Source organism: Equus asinus, chromosome 12 (genome assembly GCF_041296235.1).
Source record: "Equus asinus isolate D_3611 breed Donkey chromosome 12, EquAss-T2T_v2, whole genome shotgun sequence".
Lineage (NCBI taxonomy): Eukaryota > Metazoa > Chordata > Mammalia > Perissodactyla > Equidae > Equus > Equus asinus.
In genome coordinates this window covers 6245533-6266370 of record NC_091801.1, presented here as the reverse complement: position 1 = coordinate 6266370, position 20838 = coordinate 6245533, and the positions used below count along the sequence as shown (strand labels likewise).

The 20838-nt window shown below is 41.7% G+C and overlaps 1 protein-coding gene across 3 annotated transcripts; it reads right to left on the bottom strand.

The window, feature by feature from the left end:
• Window positions 1-458: 458 nt before the first annotated feature.
• Window positions 459-19598, bottom strand: IMPA1 (inositol monophosphatase 1). Of its 3 annotated transcripts, none has more exons than XM_014827063.3 (10): window positions 19460-19598; window positions 19172-19288; window positions 15801-15918; window positions 15285-15418; window positions 13466-13570; window positions 11619-11664; window positions 9285-9393; window positions 7787-7895; window positions 2893-3044; window positions 459-2036 (listed from the first exon to the last, which is right to left on the bottom strand). In XM_014827063.3, exons 3-10 carry the CDS (start codon window positions 15861-15863, stop codon window positions 1921-1923), a joined length of 834 nt encoding a protein of 277 aa, XP_014682549.1. In that variant the 5' UTR covers window positions 15864-15918; window positions 19172-19288; window positions 19460-19598; the 3' UTR covers window positions 459-1920. The 3 variants fall into 3 exon arrangements, with proteins under 3 accessions (XP_014682549.1, XP_070337099.1, XP_014682553.1); XM_070480998.1 differs by lacking the exons at window positions 19172-19288; window positions 19460-19598 and adding exons at window positions 17475-17560; window positions 18571-18672; XM_014827067.3 differs by lacking the exons at window positions 19172-19288; window positions 19460-19598 and adding an exon at window positions 18571-18722.
• Between the last annotated feature and the right edge of the window lie 1240 nt (window positions 19599-20838).

Below are 20838 nucleotides of genomic sequence, written 5' to 3'. Positions count from 1 at the left end.
CAAAGAATGCTTCACAGATAAGTACATGATAGAATGAGCTCATTTTTGTTTCAAAAAGGGGGAAGGGTGTTCAAGTGTGTATATTTTATGCATGTATGAGTGTGTGTGCGTATACACACAAAGATTATATATACCCTGCCAATAACACATATTATACACATGACGTCTGAGACATCCTGTCACTCGAAAAAAGATTAATTTCAAATTGTTGCTGGATACTTCACTTGTCAATCATCCTTTTTCAATGGCTAAAGAAGTTTTCGCTACAATATATCTAATTGCATTTAGAATAAAAAAGATGAAAAAAGCTATCTACTGAAAAATTATTTTAAGTTTTTAGAAAAGTTGGGAAACCTCTAGGCAAAAAACAAGAACATATATTCAATTACAAGTGCAAGTGTCAAATATTTATACCTCAACACAAAATCCCTAAAAGCAGTTTAAACTATAAACCTTAGTTACAGAAATATCAATTATACTTTATTTAAAATTTTATTCATGATAATCTTAATTAAAATAAATTGCAAAAACAACCTGTCTTAAAACAGTATGAGATGCTTTTACAGCACATGACCAACAGTGCAAATACAGTAATTATACTCCTCAAATCTTAGCATCACATATATTCAATGTATTGGATGTGCACAACAATAAAATAACCCCAGACCCTGAGGTCGTGATAGATGCACTTCATTTTATCAGATACAAGGCTCACATGAGCCAGGACAACACCTAACAGTCTGTTCACTGGCAGGCAACAAGGCTAAGCAATAAATTAATCTTTTAAAAATATCTATGAACCAGGACAATTTTCTTTTTGAGTTCAATAAGCCAAAGACTATTAAGGAATATTTAAAGGCTGAATAGAATCCAGTGGCAACACAGTTAAAGGAGGAGTCTGGGAAGAACAAACAGTTCAATATTAACAGTACACTATATGTGCAGGCTGTGGGTTTCCTGTGGCGACCACATCAGCCTGCACATCTGTGAAATAATAAATATTGAATTCAGTAAAAGGCTATACTGCTTCTAATTATGTCAGACACCTGATAAGGATGCTTTTTGGAACCAGTTTCCTCACTTTTACAGAGGGACTTTAAAGGAATCCAAAGACTGTAATGCAGTGTTTTGAAAAGTATATCAACTGCAGAAATGTCCACCATTAGGAATGATATCTGGCATTACAGTAACTGAAATGGCACAGCAATATGAAATGTTAAAAGGAATGGTAATGTGAAATATGAAAAGGATGAGATGATTTTTACTTCAAAACCTGAAGTAAAAACAGAGAACAGTGCACTCACGACTTATTTATCTGTTCTAACTAGGAGCTGCGACCTGTGAACCAGTCACTCTTTCAGTGCTTGTTTCTGGACTGCCTTCGTGGGACAGGGACTGTGCTAAGAGCCACACGCGCACTGACGAGTACAGCAAGGTTCTCTGCAGAGAAAGAAACCTCGGTCTGGGAAACACTCGTTCTACTCTTACAAGCTTAATTCAACATGGCTCTTGGAACGCAAGAGAAAATTTGTTCCAAAAAGTTAACTTTCTAAATTAAGAATGTTATGTGTATAAACAGCAAGTCAAAATTTCAGAAGCTCAGATATACCTAGAAACTCTACGTTGCTAGCTATCTCAGTTGATATGGTAACTATCTCATCAACTGCCTGTGTATTTTTCCTGAAGGATTTTCTTACATGCAAAATCTTTTAAAACAATAAAACAAACATTTCATCTACTCTTTCATACTGTCTTAGCAAAATATGAAACAAGTTGCAATTTTTTAGTCTGGACATTGACAACAATTTAAGCCCATTATATTATATATCTGAAACAGGTGTCCTAAATTTTCTAACACCATCAGTGCGTCAGCAAATCTGGGGAGACGCAACCGTGCTTGATCATATGAGGCTGTCATAATTAATCTTCATCGTCTCTTTGAAAAGGTAATATCTGAATTTCTTTGGCTATCCTTTCTGCTAAAGTTTTACTACTTGCAGCAATTATTCTTCGTGACATCAAATCAAATGGTCCACCTAAAATCAAATCAAATATGGGAAAGGGTTATATCCTGTACAAAAATAATTTCTAGACAACTAGTATACTAATAGGTACTATGGTCAATCACAACATTTTAATACTTTCAGTTATCCTTAAAGAAATCTATTCCGTCACATAACCATAATGTTTAATCTTTGGCAATACAAACATGAGTTCCTAAGCATTTTTTTTTAGTAAATACCAGTTTTGGAGGGAAGGGGGGCTTCAATCTTACCAATCTGAAAAACGTCTTTTCTCTTCTATTTCTTCTTTTTATTTCTTTTTATTATTCTTATTGCTTTTTTAATGTTTGGGAATCAATGGAGAAGAAAAACGACTCCAATGCATTTTCATACCACTCTCCTTCCCATTTCTTTATTTCTTTGCTGTTTTTTCCCAGATCACTGGTGAATTCTTTTAACCCAGGCTCACCTTCACTTTTAAAAATTTCCCCATGAGTTCAAAGCTAGTATTTAAGCTCTCTAGGCCCAGGGCAGAAAGTGATGGTGCAGGAAGTCCACTGTCAGCCACCACCAGGGTCACCATCCAAGGGCTCTCAGTACAATCCTCGGATCCAGGGACCTTCTAGACTGTTTCTGTGGCCTCTCAAGAGCTCCTGCTACTCATATTTGCAAAGGCTGAGCCATGTATCATTATTAATCCCACACTATGATTAGCATCTTATCCTTCCCTCTATCGCCCAATGTTTGTTATTTTGATTCTGCAGAAAATTGCAGGGCTTATTTTGCCTCTAAGAGTTGAAGTATAACATACATCAAACGCTAAAAAAAAAGCCATATATGGAGGAAAGTCCAACCAAGAGAAAAATGCTTTACTGTCCCCTAATTTCACCTGTTACATCCATGAGTACTCCACCAGCTTCAGTAACAATGATGCCAGCTCCTGCCATATCCCAGCAGTGAATCCCCATTTCATAATATGCATCCGCAACCCCAGCTGCCACAAGGCACATGTTAACAGCTGCTGTTCCAACGCCTCGGATCCTAACAAATGACATTGAAAAATAAGATTGGAAAAAATAATTCTTTCAAAGAAGGTATTCCTCCTTAACTTCAGTTTAAGTGTTGATTGAGATAACTTGAACCAATCTGGAGGATAAATGTAAAAAAAAAGCCATATCTAATTTTAAAAATACATAAAATCTAATTATCATAGTGCACTATACAAGTGACAAAATTAATCCTCACAAAGCAATCATTTAACAAGATAAATATTAAAACAATGATATTTTCAGGGGGAAAAAACTGAAGGAAATGCTATAATTCTACCATAATGGCACACGTATATTCATATTTGTCTAGGGACCACAGTCCTACAATACAAGTAGTCTCTAGGAGGGGAAATATGGTAATGGTCATTCCCATCGAGTGAGCATCGGTACACATGACTACAGGGACAGCAGCAGGCCCGGCTCTGCTCAGACCTAGCCCTGCCTGGGAAGAGATTTCATGTTTGTCTTCTCATAGCATCTCTTCCTTGGGATATACCAGGGTAAGGTAATGTGGTATTTGTTTTCTACCTAAAAAATAAAAACGAAAAAATATTGCACCTGGGTACATCCTACATGTCAAAGCAATTTTTTTTAAAAAAAGGATTAGAATTACATGTTGCCTCTGATTTCAAACACATTTTACTGCCTATCTTCTTAGTGCATATCAAGTTTAAGAAAGAACTAGCAACTACGACAAATCTCTACAACGTCTGACCACTTTCCAAATACACAAAACCAAATTAACTTTAGTAGCTTTTTTAGTTTATAAATTGTATTATTTTCTCCCATTTCACATGGGATATGTGATAATTCATATCCCACATCACAGAAAGCAAATACCAAGATCTTTCACAAATAATCCCTTGGTATTCTATTCAGAGATAAAAGCCTGGGCTGGAAGCACAATAGTGAAAGCTACCGGCAAGACTTCTGTCTACTTCTAATAACATCACGGGCTCTCGGGCAAGAGTTCCTGTAGTCACGAAGAGCATATTCTTTTACGGGCAAATGCTACCAAAGAGAGCACTCAATTACCAAATAATTGAGGCTGTGGTTTACATTTTCATATGTGTTCTGAACCCTATCTTAGTCTAATTCTCCAACAGAGCAAGTATGGGATAGAGTAAAAGGGACAATCTTTGGTATCACCAAGACTGGAGTTTGCTCCCCTGCTCAGCAGCTTAAAAACAGTAATTCTGAAAAGTTTCTTTGTCAGGTTTTAGCTCTCTTGTCATCAGAATGGGGATACCAATTTACCTTGGACCACTGCTGTAATGATTATAAACAACAGATGTAAAGCATCCAGCAGAGGGCCTAGCATAGAAAAGGGCCTCAATAAAGAGTTTATGTTTATGATGAAATTATTCCCCAAATCACGATGCCAGGAAACATGTAAGTAAACAGACACAGTGCATTTCATCTAAATGAATCCCCCCAAATTAAATGACCCCATAATGATTTACTGTGCCTCACAGGTGTCGCTTCCTAATTAGGAAGCTGTAAGCCTGTTTCCACTTGTTTGAGGCACTCATTTAAATTACGCTCTTTAGTTCCATTTTGTTTTGTATACGTAACCCTCCTGAATTCACACTGAAATACTGCAGACTCAGCTGAATGCAAAAGATCATAGGACAAAATCAATAAACCAGTACTTCTCCTTGGTTAGACTTATGAAAAACTCCTGAAATAAAAGATTGCTGTTTACTTTTTATTTCAGTCAATGGAAATATAAAAGGTTAAAGCTGTAAAGCACTGGCAGCTCTTTTATGGCCAACATAATCATTTTATTGCCCAAGTTAAAGCCCATGCTTTCAAACAGGACATGGTAGCTCCCAGCCTTTTTAATCATCCTGTTCTTCCCTTTAGGACATCATTCTGGGAGGTTCCATAGCTACTTGACAGCAGCTCTTCTCTTTTACTTATTCTTTACTATGCAGATCAGAGATTTACAGCCTAGGTTTATAGTTTGTACAATGGCCAAACTATACATTGAGCGTATGACTCCTAAAACAAAAGTCTAATAATGGAGAAAGAGAAACGGTCTGGAAGTCATGGTGTTAGTCTCTCCACCATCTACCTGTGTGATCTCAGACAGCCACCTCACCTCTCTGAATCTCAAGTCAACTCACCTACAAATCAGGCTGGACTATTAGATGGGAAAACTTTAGAAAATGACTGTGAACATTTTGTAAAGTCAAACGAAAAACTAAGACCAAAGGGTGGGATCATGGGTTGAAGACTATGTAATAATGATATGTTCTGACGAAGTAGAAAGAATGCAACTTGGCAAATAGAATGAAAAGGGAGAGAAAAAGGGAAAAGGAGAGTAAAATCATTGACTGTTATATAGGTGACAGGTGGAGGCCCAAAAATTCAGAACTGATAAATATAGCAAATAGTTAAGTAAGAAAAGAAAGTATTAAGGGCATTACAAAAAGTTTTAATACCAAAGAAACTCACTAGAAAAAATGTAACCTTTCATAAATACAAAAAGAAAAAGAGGGGACACACCAAAAAAACACAGTAACTATAACATGATACACACAGTAATTACAGTGTAAAGTAACATGACAGAATTGAGAGGAAACAGAGGAATAGGCCTTTTTTTTTTGAGGAAGATTGGCCCTGAGCTAACAGCTGTGCCCATCTTCCTCGACTTTCTATGTGGGACACCTGCCACAGTATGGCTCGACAAGCGGTACACAGGTCCATCCCAGGATCTGACCCAGCGAACCCCAGGCCACTGAAGGGGAGCGTGCAAACTTAACCACTGCACCACCAGGCAGGCCCCAGGCCTAACTTTCGTATTAAAAGAAAGACATTTTCACATTGATTATAAAGTACAACTCCACATTACGCTGCGTTCAAGAGACGCGCTTAAAATGCAGTGATTCACGAGGGCTAGAAACAAGAGTGGACAGAGATTCACCAGGCAACTGGAAACAATGAGAAAGCAGGGATTGCAATTCTGATGTGAAAGTAGACTTCAAGGCCAAAAGCAAGAACAAGACAAAGGCTGTAACGTTAAAGTCACACGATAAGGGCCAACAGCTATGAAGAGGCATCAAATAACACAGCTTCCACCTACATAAAAGCTGCAAGAGTTAGAGGAGAAACACAGAGAAACACACCAATAACAGAAGACTTTGACATACGACTCCCCGTGTGAGACGGGTCAGGCAGACAAAAAGATAACGTCATCAGCGAGAGCTCCGGCTCCATATCAAACATCACACCCTGATAACACAGAATATACTTTTTTTCAGTGCATGTGGAACTTTCACGAAAATTGATCACGGACTAGGGCACAAAGAAAACATTAGTAGGTCCCACAAAGTACATTTATCATGATATAATGGAACTACAAATTAAAAACAAAATAAAATTTTCCTTGTGGAAATTTAAGAATATAACTCTTGGGTGGAAGGGGAAATACAAACAGAAATGACAGATTTTGTGAAAAATAATTACAATGCAAACACTACATATCAGAATCTATGGGATACATTTAAAGCAGTGGTCAGAAAAATATTCATAGCCTAAAAGGATCAAAGAATAAAAATAAATTCTCTACTTAAAACAAAAACAACAAAATGATCCAAAAGAAAGCACAAGGATGAAAATAATAAGAGAGAGAGAGGAGAAAAATAGTAGATCAGATTCATAAATCAAAGGCCTGGGTCTCTGAAAAAAACCAAATAGACAAATCACTATGTAATTTAATCAAGATTCCAAAAAAGAAAAATGGGGCCGGCCCGGTGGCACAGCAGTTAAGTGCGCACATTCTGCTTCAGCGGCCCGGGGTTCACCGTTTCAGATCCCAGGTGCAGACGTGGCACTGCTTGGCATGCCATGCTGTGGAAGGGGTCCCACATATAAAGTAGAGGAAGATGGGCATGGATGTTAGCTCAGGGCCAGTCTTCCTCAGCAAAAAGAGGATTGGCAGCAGATGTTAGCTCAGGGCTAATCTTCCTCAAAAAAAAAGAAAAAAAAGCACAAATATATAAATAAGAAGTGACAAGGAGGAAATAACTACTGATACAGAGAAACCAGAAATAAACTATAAGAGTCCACCTTGCGTACCTCTATACAAATAATTTGAAAATTTAGAGGAAGTGTGTAATTTCTTAGGCTGTGGAAATATTCCAAGCAAAGGTGGCTAAAGACACTTGGCATCTGCATGTAATGCCTGACCCTAGACTGAATCTTGCACTGGAAGGAAAATGCTACAAAGGACATTGTCAGATCAAGTGACAAAACTGAATTTGGATGCTGGATTAGATGCAAAGTCAATTTATGAACTCAGTAATATACTATGGTCAGGGAAGAGAATATCCCTATTGTTAGGAAATAACAAAGTGAAATATTTAGGAGCAAAGAGCCACAATGGCAGTAATTTACCCTAAAATAGTTCAGGGAAAAAAAGGTGTGTGTGCACCTACATGCACACACACAGACACGAAAGGAATGCTTAAAATGATAAAGCAAATGGGGCAAAATGTTAACATCAGGTGAATCTGGGTAAAGGGTAGACTGTTTTTTTGTATTATTTTATTTCTGCAAATTTTAAGTTTGAAATTATTTTCAAAGAAAAGTTTTTTAAATTACATTATAAAATCAGAATTATGGTACTGATCCCATGTCTATTCATAAAAAATTTCAGTTCTAAAGGAAAATTCATTCCTTAAAATATTAAATTATCTGGAACTTCAGGGGGAAATGAGAAGAGCTTACCCGTGAATGGGGATGCAAAGAAGCTTTTCCATGTTAGAAAGAACAATTCTCACGGTCTCAGGTGTTCTGGAAGAGCCCAACTCTGTCACCAAGAGTGACTTGGTAATATCTAAAAGCAAATGTTTTAAATAATTACTACAGTTTAATAATAAGAATTCCGGAAAAAAATCTGACACTTGTAATTCAGAACAAAATAGGACACTTTCATCCCTCTTCCTAGTTGTTTCTTTCTAAGCCTTTAAATATTAAAGTACTGTTAATTTATTACCTCTAAGTGGTCGTTTTATAATCATCAAAAACAGTCTAGCTTCTTAGGCCATCCCCCAAAAGGTGCAGAATATAACCAGTCTGCCTGCATGCATGGGAAATAAGCAAATACCTTAAATACTTAAAAAGTGGAATTTAGAAATTAGGTTCAATAAATAATTTATATATAGCTTTGAAATAAAACAAAGGTTAAAATTAAGTGGCAGCTCTCTTATCTGACCTCCATTTACTCGTCTAACAGATTACCCAGTGCTTTCCATTCCCCCTGTGAAGCATCCAACTGAATTCATGACACACTCAACACTCAGCTAACGGCTACTCTCGCACACCCTGCACCTCATCTCCTCCCACCAGCGGGAAGTATGCTTACCAGCTCGTTCGGAACACGTTTACAACCACTGTACTTCTTCAAATAATCGCACAATTTAATTAAATATTACAAAAAGTGAAAAAAAAATTATAAAAATGGAAAGAGTTGTTTCTATGAAAGCTACCACATTCCTTCAATTCTAAAATGTACATTTTTTCACATGTTAACGCCTTGAAAATTAGGATGCACCTTCCCATCTTTCGGGTCTTAGAGCTCAATAAAAAGGGAACGAAATAAAAATCTGCTCTTAAATTAAGTTTTTGAGGAGAGAAATTCTAAAAGCGTAGGAGGATTCTGAATTTAGATTGTTTTGCAAGTATCTTTAAGTTCTTGCTGCACTTAGAATCTGAAGTGTAAACTGTGGGAAGGTTGCACAGGGTTTACGGAACAACAGTGACTCCAGACCTCACTCAGCTGTCACACAGAGACTTAAAATGCCAATCACCATATGCATCCATCATTTTTCATGATTTCTAACAAACTCTTTACTGCCTAATAAGTAATATTAGGTTTACTGCCTAATAACTGGTCCCAAAGGCACCAGATCAGAGGTATCCTACAAAGGCTTTGAGATGCAGCGGCTGACACAGTGAACCCTGAGCCCCACGCAGGCAGGGAGCCGCTCTTGGCCATCTTCCCTCCCCAGCAGCCAGCGAGGCCCGCCAGCGCCTATGTACTCAAGCATGCCATGTTCCCTGCTTCCACCACCACAGTCAAACTGTGGTCCAAATAAAAAAGCAGAGAAAACAAACACAGTGTATGAGTCAGCTGACACTTGGAGAACTCCACAGGTCAACATTCGAAAACAATAAAACAGGAGTACGTGGTACCACCCACAGCAAAACGAGAGGATAAACCCACCTTCTTGTCGTGAAACCTGCAGTTTTTGCCCGTTACAGAAGGCACCTTTTCCCTTCCTGCCGGTGTACATCTTATCCTCCACGCAGCTGTACACAACCCCAAACTCCATCTGCAGGAGGAAAACAAGTCCCCTTGACCACAACTGAGTATTCTTCTGCGTGAAATCAATACTTTTTCTAAGAAAGAAATGGGAAAATCTGGAGAGTTGACTAACAATGTTTTCAAATGGCTAAACTGTGGGATACTTAAAATGCTAATTTCCAGCTTAATCAGAGGAAAGAGGTCATCAGACTCGAAGCCCCCCATCTCTAAACTTAAGAGCGCCCACCTCGACCTCTCTCCCTCCGCCTCAGGTGAGGACAGACCTTTCCTACTCTCCGGGAGAACCCTTCCTCCTGCGTTGACTCCTACCCTCTCTCACGTCTCTGAAAAGCGGCTCCAGCAAGCGGCCCTGCTCTCCAGCACGGACTCGTCCCCGCTAACTCCCTCCCTTACCAAACCTTCAAAATGCGGCCTTCTCTTCCTCCCTTCACTGCCAAAGCATAGTCTACACTTTGCCTCTCTCATTTTCCTCTTAATACATGATAATGTGGCTTCTGCCTTGACATGCATTCTTCTAAAACTCCCCGCAAAGAGATCACTCAGGAACTCTTACCGGCCAAGTGCCCCCTCTGAAGACGCGGAGAGTGCTGACCCTCATCGCTGCTGCTTCAGCACTTCATCCAGTCCCTCCACGTTTCCGGCAGGACCCTCTCACACCTCCCGCCTCACTCACTACTCTATCTTGGCGTCCGAACCCTTAAAAGACGTGCACCTCAGGGTTTTCATTCCTCCATTCCCCTTCTAGCTCTCCGCATTCTTACAGGCTTGTTCTCTCCAGTCCACAAATTCAGCTCCCCGTCACTGTGGCTCCCATCAACCCCGTCATCAGGTAAGAAGGTCTGCTTCAGAATCTAGTCTTGCAGAAACTTCAACCAAAAAGGTCAAAGTCACTCACTACCTGATCTCGCCTCACTTCTTCCCTGTCAGTTTCCTCCTTCAAATTCCACCTTGAACACGCTCCTGATCTTGGCATTTCCTTGGCTATTCTCACTGCCCCGTCTTACTTCAGAATCACTCGCCCCTCAGGTACCATCTCTTCACTGCTGGAATTATCTGTTGCTCTGCACTTAAAAAGCTCTACTGGCTTCCTACCACCTAAGAACAGAATGGAAACGTCCTGGCACGGAGAGGCCACAATCTCACAATAAGACCACAACTGACTGACCTCGTCAGGTCTGCCCCCGCCGTGCCCAGAGTTCCACTCACGATCCCCATCTCACTGTTCCCCACACACATTACACTCCTCTCTAAGCTGTTCTTTCTACTTAAAATGCTTTCCTGTTCTTCTGTATTTGGCAAACCCTTAGTTTTCTGAGACCCAACACACATGACCAAATTCTAAGACCCCTTCTGTTATGAAGACTTCCCCAAAGCACTGTTGACAGAATTGGTTACACCCTCTTCATGTCCTCACAGTATTTCTTCACAGTTCCAGCACAATCATCTGCTCATGCACCAAACACCTGCACTGAACTGGGAACCCAATGGCAGCGACAGCCCACAGCCCAGGCTGACTACAGGCCAAATGCTCACCCAGCTCCCTTTGGATGTTCTCACGGGCTAACACAACCCTGTGCCTAAGATTTCATTGGCACTAATTTCTGTTTTTATTTTCAGAGATTTCTTAAGTCTCTGTGTACATGCTGATCAAATATATGACAAGCTTCTTGACTGAAACAGGTACGTAAGATGTTAACAAATATCATTCATTGTTTGACGAAACAGCCAAACAGCAAGGAAACGCAACAGCCGCAGATTATACTCTACTGGGTTTCAGATACCGCAAGCACTGGGCTCCTGAACACACTCTGCGTCTGCCCACCAAGCCTCGGCCCCACCGCCACTTCGTGGTCTTTGATGGCTCCCTTCACTGACACCTATTAACACGCTCTTAGGTCAAATCCCACCGCTTCCACTGAGGATGCTAGATCATACATCACTCCTTGTCACATCTGATTCTATCACGCATATAATAGTAATTAAGGATTGAATCTATATTTCAGTTACTTGTGTGCGTTTTTTTCCTTATAACTCTTGCTTCTCAGGAAACATTAAATTTTCTTCACTGGAAAATGTACCATGATAATCTTAACAGTGATAACCTTTTTCAAAATAACACAGCTATATAAATTGAATATAGAGACAAACCTAAATTCATTATGGAGACACATTTACTCTTTCTCAGAAAATGAGAGTAAGGCATTTTACCAACCATAAATTTAAACAACATACCTTTTTATTTACAACAAAGCCAATCGAAACAGCTACAAAAGGAAATCTTAAAAAAAAAAAAATACAAATTTACCAAGATAGAACTTATTTTTAATAAACATGTTTTTTCATAATACAATTGCTTATAACATTTTTCATAGAAACAGTCTCATCCCTTGTCCTCCAGAATAGCGTGTACAGTATGCAACCCTTTGTGTAAATGATGGCGGAAAGGGGCTGGTAGGATGTATAGATACACACAGGATGCCTCTACAGGCATGAAACATTCTGAGAGGATTCACAAGAAACTGACAACCATGATCACCTCTGGAGATGGGTCTCGAGAAACTGGGGTCAGAAATGGGAAGGATACTTTGTGCTGCATGCCATTTTATATCTTTTGAATGTCAAATACCACTAATATAGTAACTATGCAAAATATTTTTTCCAAAAAATCAAAATTTAAACAATTTTAATTGATCATGGTTAAAAAGAAAAGTCTCTTTTCTTTGGTCATTTCTCCCACAGCCTGGACCTATAAACACAGGTACTAAATTGTACAAAATACACTGTTACTGTTCTCAACTCTAACACCAAACTTGGAGCTTCGCATCTGAAAAGTCAAGTGTCAGCCACGTTACTGCTACGGCTGCCTGACAGTGTGAACACAGAGGTTGTAACTTCTTACTCAGAAGAGAATCAAGATGAACAAAACAGACAGACAAAATAGGCTCAATATAACTACTGAAAATAAAAACTTTTAAAAATATTTAATACAGTTTTTATTTTAACAAAAACGGGATCATACTATACACACTGTATTACAATCTTCTCTGTGTTACAATATATTATGAGCATCTCTCCACACTAACATTCTATCAGATATAGATTCTAAATCTCAGCTGTACAGACTTGAACAATTCTCTAGTAGTAGAGATATGTACAGCTATGTGGCAACTTCAAACATAACGTCCACGTAATCCCACCAAATGAACTCTCCCTGGCATCTCCACCAGGCTTCCTTCTAGCGCTAACACACTGAGTCACATCCTTCCTTTGTGCCGGGCACTATACTACGTCCTTACCTAAAGGTACTACTCACTGGGTCCCAACAACAAACAATTCTTTGAGGCAGGTACCCTCAACACGCCCAATTTACAGATAAGAACACAACGACTAAGGCTTAGAACGATGAGGTAACTTGCTCAAGGTCACAAAGCCTATAAAAAAGCCCCAAGATTCAAGCCCAAGTCTGCTGATCCTATAAACCATGCTCCTTTTTTTTTTTTTTTAAAGATTTTATTTTTTCCTTTTTCTCCCCAAAGCCCCCCGGTACATAGTTGTATATTCTTCGTTGTGGGTCCTTCTAGTTGTGGCACGTGGGACGCTGCCTCAGCGTGGTTTGATGAACAGTGCCATGTCCGCGCCCAGGATTCGAACCAACGAAACACTGGGCCGCCTGCAGTGGAGCACGCGAACTTAACCACTCGGCCACGGGGCCAGCCCCCAATCCATGCTCTTTTTAAGTTTCTCTCCTGGACTGAACCCATTCTATGCAGACACACTCCAAAACGGACCCCACTACTTCCTTAACTGATCTCAGAGCAGCAAGGTTGCCTGCTTACATTTTTACATGGCTCCAACAGTGAGAAAAATGGTGAACAGGGCACTTCACTGCACAAGGCAAGCCCACAACATGAATATTTCATCACGTCTTCCGTATCTGATGAAAACTCTGCAGAGTACGTTTTATTCTACAAATTACATAATTCTCTGACGTATATATGTTCATGAACAGAGTTCTCTAAAGGTTCATTTGGGTAATATACAAATATTATAATTACAATATTAAAATTTAAAACACATACCTATGTACAAAGTTAGTTGTGCCATCGATAGGGTCAATGATCCATGTAGGGTTGTCGGTTAAGACACTTTTTTCCCCAGCTGCCACGGATTCCTCACCAATGAAACTAAACGCAAGAAAGGCAAACTTTGAATCTTTACATTGCTTTCAACAATTTTCACATTTATCATTTCCTTCTTAGCTACAGAGTCTACTATTAAACGTAACAAGAGGCTATACACCACACCTTTCTATTGTTTTTCCTTTTTCCTCAGACTGACAAAGTGAGAAAGCTTTATTTCCCCCAGAGCAAAGTCATGTGCAAAATAACAGAATTCACAATGCAATCCCAGGGTAAGTAAAGGCACATGCATGTGTGCACGCACACACACATATGAAAAGGGCCTTGGCTGCAGATGAGAACTTATTAAGGAAATGTGGTTTTAGAAATAAGTCCACAGTTTCTCTCATACTCCTCTCTTCAAGAGGTAGGGCCTAACAGGCCTCACCTTGAGCGTGAATTTGGACTTAGTGACCCGTTTCTAACCAAGAGAACAAAGCAGAAGTGACAATGGGCAACTTTGGAGACACGCTCACAAAATGGCACTGTGGTTTCCATCTTATTCTCTCTATTTCTCCCTCCCTCCCCTTCCCTCTCTTGCTCTGGCGGAAGCCAGCCTCCAGGTAATGAGCTGCTCTGTGGAGAGGCCCACATGGTGAGGAACTGAGGGGAGCTGCCACAGACAACCCATGAGGAACTGAAGTCACCACCAATGACATCCGTGAACAGATCCGTGAGCCCCAGTTGAGCCTTGAGACGACTGCGGCCCTGACTGGCAGTTTGACTACAACCTGGTGAGACCCTGGCAAGAACCCTGCAGCCAAGCCTCTCCCACATGCCTGACCCCAGAACTCTGAGATCATAAATGTCCGCTGTCCAGAGCTGCTAAGTTCTTAGAGTAACTTGCTAGGCAGGAATAGACAATACAGAGAACACTGAATAAGTCAACGAGAAAGCACATCACCCACCACAACTTCTGTGTCTACATGCCTTCCTAAGACACTCTGGGCAATAAATCTCAGGGGAATTCAGTCAATGGTGTCTGAGTTCACTGGTCTTCTTTCCTTTCCTACTTTCTTTTTTTATTTATTTCCTTTATTCAATACTGAACTGTCCTAACGTCATTATCATGACTTTCTCTGATCTCTTTTTGTCTTAGCTGCAAATCTTTTTCCTGAGAGGAAGAAAGCTTAGCCATGGCCTTCAACATTGTTTCTTCTCAACTGGCTAAAACAGCAGGAATGGCCAATGGCATGACCAAGAAGTAAGGAATGACAATGTTAAAACTTTAAAATGATGACAATGTTTTTGCTATACTTCTGCGCCTGTAAGAGAGCACTGATTTCAGTATTTTCTTTCAAACTCCCTAAAGCTACAACCACTCTTCCATATAAAAGAGTTGACATACCCCCTATCCACTGTTCCCTGGCAGCCTGGGCCTTGAAAACAACCTCGGTTCAGCAAGCAGTTGTCCCTGCCCAGGATCTGTAAGCCTGAGCTCAGGAGGCAAAGATACCCAAAGCCAGCAGAGGCAAGAGTGAGGCCACCAGCAGCATCTGATGCGATGGCTCCCGTGGCACATCTAGCTCTGCAGTCCTCCCTGGGTCCTGCCCCAGCCCTGCCCTCGGGGCTCCTGACACACCTGACACCCTCCGAACAAATTCCTGGTCAGCTTAAGGTAACTGAAGTCAATTTCTGTATCTAGAATCAAAATTCTTATCTAGTATATTGACTCCAAACTAGGTTTTATTTTATCATGAGAAACTGAAATAAGAAATACCTGTGAGATGGATACTTTTCCTTTATAGAAGAGATAAGCATTTTTTCAACTTTTTGGTCAGTAGAAGTTACCAAATCAGCTGGAGAACTTTTAATCATAACATTCATTTCATTTTTCAGGGCATCACGAACCACCTAAAGATTTTTTTGGTGAGCAAAGAGAGGAAGCACAAGTCATTTTAAATCAAACTAAAAGATAAAACACAGAAAAGGTTTAAAACATTCCATCTGTCTTAAATAATATTCTTAAAATATTCTTACGACAAAGTACATAAAAGAAGCCCTTAGCGGTTATGACTTTCTAAGTACAAAACCATATAATCTTACATCCTATTTCAGATTCACAACTGTTATCACAAAAAGTTTAATGACATAAAATCCGAGTATTCACTCCATTTAAAGTGTTTGGTAAAATGAAAACAAATGCAGATTAATCAAAATAGATGTTTCATTTAACAAGGCAACCACACACTGTCCAGATCCATCACTCTATGGCCGGCGAGCTTTCAGTTCATACCTCTCCAGCTCGTCTTGCTAGTGTTACTGCATAATCCATGCACTCCTGCCAAGGATCAGCCATCTTCTGAACAGACTTAACACGTATCAGGACAAAGCAGTCACAAATCTCTGAAAGTCTTAATTACAGAATAGTTAGTCCACAAAAACATGTCAATGAGCAAAACACTTTCATTCAGGATTCAGCCTCTTCCTGATTCTAGAGTTCAACTTTTTAAAAAAATTACTTATTACTTCACTTCTATTGTAGAAACATTTCCAGAAAGAAAAGTAGTCTGTAAAAGTGTCTCCCAAAGTGCTCACAGCCTATCACACTTAAAAAGCATCACTGGTTTGGGGAATGGAGAAGAAAGGACACAAGAACTATTTTCAAAGATAGGTGCATGTCTGGGTGGAGGATAAAGCGAAAATAAGAGAAGGAACACGGGGACACTGAAATTAAAGAAGCTGAAGGGACGGGGCAGAAGTCACATGTACGGACTGTCAGCAGTTTGGCGCTCTGCATGTGTGAATTTCTTTTTAATGAGGTTGTAAAGACAAAGAACTTAAAGCTCAGAGATGATAAATAATTTGCCAAGGTTATACAATGACACAGATGACTCATAATTTGAACTCAATTCTGATTTAAAGTCCACTGCTCTTTCTACTATAACACTCCGAGGAAGGAAAATTCCAAGACTAAAACAATAATAGTAAAGAAAACCTAAATTTATTTCCCTGAGTTTTAGAGAGGGAAAAACATATTTTTGTCTTCTGAACTTTCCTGCTTTCCACTGACTTCTGAAGAGAAGACTAAAATAACTCACCACTGGCGTGACCACACTCTAAAGTCAGTACCTAGGACACTGAAGCTTTTTAAGCTGCTAGACTCAGAAAAATGTAGCCTCATCTATAAAGCAACCTCAATTTCACCATCTTAAAAACAGAATAACCAACACAGAATTCCAACTTGAAGACTACTCCGAAATCCCTCCCATGGCGCTCAGGGTATAGGAAAGGGGAGGGGAAGGGAGGGGAGGGCAAAGGACATATACAGTGAGCTGCTTCTGATATAAGCATTTAGAAATATCTAAAAAGAAGCCACTTTCTGAGTTATAGAAGTAACTCAGTTCTCAGGGTGCTTCAAGAACTGTTTCCAAACTCTTTTTTTCATTCTTACTCCCACTCCTCTCTTCTAAGTTTAAGAGAACTAAATGTTCTCACGCTGCATCTGCTTTCTTGCCAGAAACTTTGGTCAAGTCACTCCTACCTCTCTCCGTCTTCTAACACACTTGACGTAACACCTACCAATTTGTCGACGCCCATTTCTAAAGCTACCCTTTTTTCTAGGGATTCTCCATGCAAAAGTCATTATTTGTTTAATCACTCAATAGCTATTTGTGGAACACCTATTATATGCTGTGCACGCGCCATGGTGAGGAAAAGGAGACCCAGTCCTCACTCTCTAGTGGGGAGTCAGGTATTAATCAAAAAACTCACATACTACAAGCCAAACCACAAGTGTGATAAGGGCTAAGGAGGAGAAGTGCAATGGGAAGCAGATCACCGGGGAGCTCTGACGTGGCCTTAGGGAGCAGATGAGGATTCCCAGAGGACATGGTTAAACTGAGATCTGAAGGACCAGTGAACAGGCACTAACCCACTGCACTGCAGGACGCCTGGGACAGAAGCGTACCTGAAAGGCCCACATGCGCCAGCTCAGAGATCCAGGGAGAACAGGGAGGTGAGGCTGGGGAGAGAGCGATCATCTGGTGCAGGGCTCTAAGACAAGATTTGAGAGTGAGAAACAGGCGTTGGAGGGTGGAGTGGAGAGCCGGGGTGGGTAAATAAGACAGAGGCGTAGTTCGGTTAGGAGATTTCGATTTAGGACACAGCAGTTCAGGAAAGACATCTGGGTTGGCTTGTTGGCTTAAACCTTGGGAGCTGGGGAGCGTGGCAGGTAGAGACGTTCAGAGAATCAAGATAAGAGGCACTTGGTTTGGGAGGTAAAGCTGGGGAGACTTAATAACAGATTGGATATGGCGTATGAGGGAGAGAGAGAGTTTAGTGACGTCCAGATTTCCCACTTGGGCAAGTGAATGAATGATGGCGACATCTACTGAAATGGAACAATAGAAAAGAATCAAGTTTGGGATTTGCGTGGGAGGTAGGGAGATAGTCTAATTAGCAGAGGATGAGGGGCCCTCATGAAACCGAAAGGAGATGTCGATGAAGCAGCTGAACACAGACATCTGGAGCTCAGAGGAGAGGGACGGCCTGCAGATATAAATACGTAAGTCGGGGGAACAAGCAGCAACTGAGTCCTGAGGCCAAGTGACACTCCTGAGGAGGGAACACGCAGTGAGAAGATCGGGGGACGCCTTGGCTTGGAAGAGCCACCCTCCTCTCTGTACCCGCGCTCAGCAGCCCGACCGCGGACAGCACGGATGCGGGGCTGGCGCGGGGACCACGCGATGTGGGAACAGACCAGTCTCTCTGAGCTTCCTCGGCGTCGGTACAAGACAAAGGGGGACTTATTCTACCTAAGCCGCTGCACGGGTTCAGTGAGATCGCCTGGGCGAAACCGCTACAGCACGCGGGGCCGTCCCTGGTGCCACCACACGGCGGCTCGGGATAACCCCGCAGGCATGAAGGCGCCCCACCCGCGGCCTCCGCCCTGAGTGCCCACGCCACACCGACGACGGCACCCACCCCCCGCGGCCGCCCGGGCCCGCGCCGCCCGCCGACCCCGCCCGAGGGCCGGCGCGGGGTCGCAGACACGCAGGTCTCACCTCGGGCTGGAGGGTGACGGGCTCGGCAGGGGACCGCTGGCATCCGCCGCTCCGCTCTTCCGGAGGGAGCCGGCAGCGTACCGGACAGGAAGTCCCGCCCCTGCGGCCCGCCCAAGGGGCGTGGGCGCGCGGAGCCACGCCCCGCCGCCGAGACACGCCCCCGAGAGTCTGGCCCGCCCCGCCCCTCCGCATCCTGGCCTGTCCCAGCGTCCGATCTGGCCCCTTCTGTCCCGTCTCTGGTTCTTCTAACTGCATTTCTCCTGCCTGCACTTTCTCCTGTAAATTTTCTTAAAATTCCTTTCGTCTTTACTCCGCCCATTCTTTCCTCCATCTTCCATTCCTCCCGTTTTCCCGTTTCAGTTTCTTTCTCCCTTTTTTTATTCCATACTCCTCTTGACAAAACACCAATTTGAGGTATGACTCCGGTTTTTCAGCTTTCATTGGCTAAACCTATACTAGGTAAACCTAGACTATATATAAATACATATACATATGCATATCCATATACACTGTAGTAAACCTGTGATAGATAAATTGATGGCCAGAGCCAACTGCTCCTATTCTCAATACTTCATTTGGTTATCACTTTTCGAGGACTTACCATGCTTCAGGCCATTGTTTTATATGCTGTTTTACTTAAATGTTGCAACGGTTCCATAAGGGAGATATGATTAGTTTCATCATATGAAGAACCCGAGGCTCAGAGAAGTGATTTGTCCTGGGATCACACAAGAGCAAAGAGTGAAACACAGTGACTCCACAGTCCACACTCAGAGAATACATGGCACGATGAGGTTGCATTATATGATACAAGGACTATTCTATTGTCCTTAAAATGTGCCCTTTTCTTGAAATAACAGGTCTGGCATCATGTCATAGATAGTCTTACCTTTATAACACAAAGAGCACTGCACAGATATAAGATGTCCTAGCCACAGCAGGACCAGGAAAGTGGGTTAAAAGCTCCTTGCTTGTGAAGTGATTGCTTCCCATAATCTGATCAAAAGCCAGGGTGTTGTCACCAACGTGTTGCAAATGAAACAGTTCTTGAAGATGAATGACTTGAACGGTGGGACCAATTCTCAAAGCTCAGGAAGAGCCAGAACTTTGTTTTCACTCTTCTGAAGAATCATGCCTTAAGTATCTGATGTGGATACCTTGATTTGTCTAGCAGATGATGCTTTTGTTTTCTTGACTTAGAAAAGAATAACACAAACTTCAGAAATTAGCCTTTTGGTTTTTCATTGTCAGTCATGTTAGAAATAAAAATCTTGCCAACTATATGGTGACAAGTGTTGATTTGTAATCAAATAAAATTTTCTAGGCTTTTGCAGAAATGTCACCAGAGTCCTCTTTAAACCTCTTTTAAATGAACATGGTCCCACTGATTTGGTAAAGCTGCCAAAATCAGTGGAGGCAATATGAGGTAAGATAGATCAAATAGCTTATTCCTTCAAATTCAAATCATTTCAAGCTTCCTATCTCAGATGAGCAGGAAGTCCAATCTTTTTGTAAGGGCCTCAGCCGCCACAGCACAATTGTTCTCAAGTAATCAGTGTTTTCAGTCCAAATCAGCCATTGTGCTTCCAGAAGCCTGCCTGGAAGTGAAATGAAGAATCCCCAGTGCTCGGACCCAGTCTGGCAGTGCTGCAGCCTGGTGCCACACAATCTCAACGTTTTTTGGCTGGTGCTGCAAGTGGTTCAGATGGCTGCAGTCCTCAGGACCCGATGCATTGCTCTTGGGTTCCCAAAGGGGCAATTTTTAAAGCTATAGTCATATCTGCAGTGGCTGTCCCCAATCCCAAAGATCACCTGCCGTGCCAAGGTGGTGGGGGCTAGGAAGGGGACAGGTTCCAGCCTCAGGCATACGCTGCGCCAGGACGAAACCTGATCCCTGGCGTGGTGTCCAGGTCACTGTTCGGGACTTCCCCAATGGTGAGATCCCTCTTTGGGGCCTTTGACATCCTTTCCTACCAGCTGACTTCCATCCCTGAGAGAGTTCTATTTACGCTAAACCTCAAAGTGGAAGCGGTGAGATCCAATGCCCCACACCTCCCGAGACACCTGACTGCACACGGAGAAGGTCCGGGGAAGGATGGCCTTTGTCAAGCCACAGAGTGGTCTGGGTATCCTTCTACATGGACAACAGGTGCTCCATTGCCCTGTATCTGCACAATAGAGGGACCACCAAGGTGATTCCTTCTCCAGCAATCTCGGGTGTCTTGCTACCGCTACTTAGTCTCTGGAGCTGACTTCTTTCAAAGGGCA